The sequence below is a fragment of the Antrostomus carolinensis genome, unplaced genomic scaffold (assembly GCF_000700745.2).
Source record: "Antrostomus carolinensis isolate BGI_N321 unplaced genomic scaffold, ASM70074v2 scaffold23183, whole genome shotgun sequence".
Taxonomy (NCBI): Eukaryota; Metazoa; Chordata; class Aves; order Caprimulgiformes; family Caprimulgidae; genus Antrostomus; species Antrostomus carolinensis.
Genome location: NW_010306169.1, coordinates 53930 through 58293, shown reverse-complemented (window position 1 = coordinate 58293; position 4364 = coordinate 53930). Strand labels below are relative to the sequence as shown.

Genomic DNA, 4364 nt, shown 5'->3' with positions numbered 1-4364 from the left:
TCTTTCCCTTGGTTTTTACCTATAGATGTAAGTATGTGTAACTGGTAAAATTGTAGACAGGATGTAAAATGATGTATCTAACAATGCACTCTCATCATAAGTAGTTCCTCTGCAAAACCAATAGCTGCAAAATTGCACTGGATTGCCTGCATAAATATTTCCTCTAAAACACAGCTAGCTTACAGTGATTATCTAATTAAGAAGGAACCACTACAGAATAAAATTTTAGGGAGTAATTTACTACTGTTAGCCTTCACCAGCTTCCATACTGTCTTCCCTTCATAACCAACCAGACTTCTCCCCGTGCAGTCTATAAGCAAGAAGGCTTATTTTTGGGTGAAGATGCTCTCAAGCTAGCTCTGTGAGAACCAACCTTGGACCCAAGGGGCTCAGTACAGTATGGAGACCTGGTTTCAAATCAGTACAGTCACATTCATACGCTGCTGCTTCATGGTCCAAGATGATTCATCTATTGGAAAACTCCATTGCTGTAAAGGTTGAACCTGTATGGACAGTGCTAGCAAGGAGATCTTTCACATTGCTCTACTATACAGTGTCAACAAGCCCTTAAGGATTTGAACTGGGGTGCAGGATCCTGGCACCTTAACTCTTTGGGTTTTGTCTATAAATATCCTTTCAGCAGCAGGAACTAATTCAGTTTTCAAGCCACACACTTGCGTTTGTAGGCAAGATCTAAATAGCACCATAATTTCAATCACATTATGCCATTTTTAGTGGTTGTTGAAATTCAAGTTGCATCGATTTTAGTGGACTGGCTGAGAAACTGTATTAGATCAACTTGTTCTCTTCCATTTTAAAGCTGTCTACAGGAAAAGTTTGAATAGGTTCACCACATTGGCTGTAATGAATCCTGCTAAGTGAAAGTAACATAATAATGAATTGACTGGGAAACTTTACCTGAATGTAAACATTTTCTCCTTTCTTTTTTTTTTTTTTTTAAGAGCAAAACTTTTCCCTTGCAATTTCTGTCATTTTCTCATACAGATTAAAACACGTAAGAAGCACTTACAGCATTCTCAGGGATAATACAATTACATGACAACACACACTGCAACTAAAAACTATGCTATACTAATTCTGTGAGTCTACCCTTTTTGGTGATGTTTCACTCCATATCTTTTCCATTTGTAGAAAATAAGCCTTTCAAGGAAGTTAGTCTTCACTCTGTAGCTCCAAGTGGAGTTTTCAAAACTTTGAGAATTCAGTTTCAGTATGAAAATATGACTCGTGTTCATGTGTTCTTGCAGAAAATGTCTCCAAAATACTTTGAGGTTGGAACAATTTCACAGTTTGATTGCTCTTGAATTTTTATGAGGCAAAAGGAAATACTAATTGAATGAAGGTTTAAATGAAAAAGACAGTTTATTGGAATTTTACCTTTGCAAAGTGTTCATAGATTAAGCAGCAGATTTCTTTATTTAGAAGAAAAAAAAATAATGAAGCAAAATGGAAATAATTCCCTGTAGAGTTATAAACACTGCCTCTATGAAAGCAGCTTTACCACAAAAAACACCCAGTTGGAATTTCCCCCATCACAATAATTCAGTGCTTCTCTTCTGCTTGTAATAAATTTGTATCCTATTATATAAAAATTTGTAGGCAAACTGGAAAAGAGATAGCACATTTTTTGTGGAAGTTGTTTGCCTGTTTTCCAGAAAAACTTAAATGCTTTCATGTAAGTTATAAGTGTATAACCCTCTCCTTCTGCCCCTTACAGCCCCTCTCCCATGAGATTTAAAGAAATGGCAAGATCAAGCCAACATTATATAAATCCATCCAACTGATGTGAGTTTGTAGTAATGTCCTTCCCTAAATTGAGCAAAATGACATGCCAGAATGGAAGCAGTTCCAATAGGAGTGTTTAAAAGCAGGAGTGAGTTCTGATTTTGTATGCACATGAAGCTTATAAAAGCCATTCTGCTTTGTTCAGATAATTCAGGAGATCTTCCAGACAGAAAATACAATCGCGTCACTGGAGAGATCCATAAAGGCAAAGGAGTATCCACTTAAGGTTGCGCAGACGCGATTAGAGGGAAGAACTAAACGACCCAATGTAGAACTTTGCCGGGATCCACCTCAGTTTCAGTAAGTAAAAGCCAGTTTTATACTCACTGAGCCTTGTTCTCTCTCTTTCTCCCTGAAGATCTATTCCACAGAAACATCTGCAGCACTATGGTTAATATCAGTTCAGTCAGCAAGATTACATGTATCCAAGATATAAAACCTGTTTGATTTAGGATCAAAAGTGCAGAACGTCACGTTATCCCTTCTTCCTGCAATTGCCAGTGATGCTGTTTATGGTCCAGAGGGTCCTGTCTAAAAAAGTTTGGAAGCTTCATTTGAAGTCACTAGAACATCAGAATGTCTTTGAATATTTTCTTCAATTAAAGTGAAAGGATGTTAACATGACATGCCTAAAACCAAGAAGTACACAGGGGTTCTGATCCAATCTAATTCCTACTCGCTTCTAGGTTATACAAGAGCTTCTCAAGCTGTTACACAGCTATTGGGAAGTATTATAGGCTTAACATACACACAAGTTTTCTGTCAGTCTAATGTGATTTCTAATATTTTAACCGAAACATTTATACAAGTACACTGTTTACTAAATGTAGTTATACTGACAGATAGTCAGCATATCCTGTTCTCCTTCCTCCAATACATACGAATTTTGGTCTACCACGGTTCTAATCCAGACCAGGTTATGTCAGGTGCTTTAGCTGATCCAAACCACTGAATGTTAAGTTCATCATAACTGCAATTAGAAATAGAAATTCTGACAGGGTATTTGAAATTTGGACACTTTTTTCTATCACAGTTTTTGGCTGAGCTCACATCTCAAATAAAATGTATTTAGAGACAAAATCCTATCTGGGAAAGTAAAACCATTTGCTAATACACTTAAATTATTTAAAAGCGAAAAATTCTTAAAGTATATTTCTCTCCATATATAAACCATATATATGTGGTTTAAAGGAAGAAGGAATTCAGCCCAAAAGCTCAACTGTAATAGGGGAAAAAAATTTAAAAAAAAATCACATGAACCAATTCTTTGTAACATGTAAATGTTATCCGAGTTTGCTGTTTATTTAAAAGGAAGTGCTGATGTTGGCACAGCACTTGTTCTGTGTGTGCTGCCAACTTTGTAGTTGAAGGGATTAGACAGAAAACAATATTAATAAAGTCTAGTTTTTCTGTGCTGAAACAACTGGGATTATCCCAAAACAAGTTAAAGTGGATTCTGGAAAAAACAATCTTTCTTATAGTCTATAGCGCACCGAGCAATTAATAGAACATCAGACAAAATACAAAGTTGACAGCATTAAAGAGATTACCAGCTCAGTAACTTTACAAGATTTACCACATCTGCATTGATAAACCACTGGGAGAAATGTGGCTAATATCAGCTCACAGATGATCTTGACTTCAGAGCTCCACACTCAATGGTTATGCTGGCAAGTGATTCTTGTTATAAGTAACATGCTTCTGCACCAAATCTAGACTATTTAGCACATCCTGCTACACAAGTTTTAGCTATCATGAACTACACCAACACCATCCAGGAACATCCATCCCAAACGTATTCTACAGGACCATAATGCAAGTGCTCAACACAGCCATGCTAGCCCTAGAGAGGCTGCAAGTGAAGATGACAGCAATTAGAAAGATGCAAGCTAGTTTGGTAAATAGGTTTCATACTGATTCAAAGACATTTGTTCAAATCCTGCCTGAAAGTGTGACCTGTCCACTGTCAAAAAAGGAGTGTGGTGAGGGACTACTAAAGTTATGGGAGCAACCTGTCCCCTTCTCTTTTTTCAGGCTTGTCACTGAAGTTTACACTATAGATGACACTGTACAGACCTTAAAGCAACGCCTGCAAGAAGCTCGTGATACTCTGCATACACTGCTCCTCGACAAATCAAGACTGGAACACGAAGTTGCCGTGAAGACGAACTCCTTCTTCATTGACAAGAAGTGTATGGACATGCGTAAAACCTTCCCAAGCACCCTACGGCTCATCGGCTACACCTGAGTAACAACCTTTGATATCTTAGCATGACATAAAGATTGCAAATACTTTCTAAAGGAAACTATTATTATTCTGTTTTCTGAAAAAATGAAATCCTACAGAAATAAACTAATTAAAGTTACTATCGTGCCTCTTTCCTTTGAGCCTCGTATTCTCAGCTGTAGCTGCTACTAATTCATACAGAATTAGTTGACTTATTCTAACAGAATCAGACCACACTAAAATAACCAGACAAGTATTGCCAGACATACATGAGTTACTAGCTAGAGAAAACATTAGGCTGAAATGCTGTACTTCGACAGAATTAGTACAA

At 37.1% G+C, this 4364-nt stretch overlaps 1 protein-coding gene across 1 annotated transcript in view; it reads left to right on the top strand.

Moving 5' to 3' along the window:
• The window catches only part of TEKT5 (tektin 5), a 21265-nt gene extending 17211 nt beyond the window's left edge, over nucleotides 1–4054 (top strand). Inside the window, exons 6-7 of the mRNA XM_010165043.1 lie at nucleotides 1952–2106; nucleotides 3841–4054. Coding sequence (XP_010163345.1) covers nucleotides 1952–2106; nucleotides 3841–4054 — 369 coding nt within the window. The remainder of the gene's footprint in view (nucleotides 1–1951; nucleotides 2107–3840) is intronic.
• Nucleotides 4055–4364: the final 310 nt, after the last annotated feature.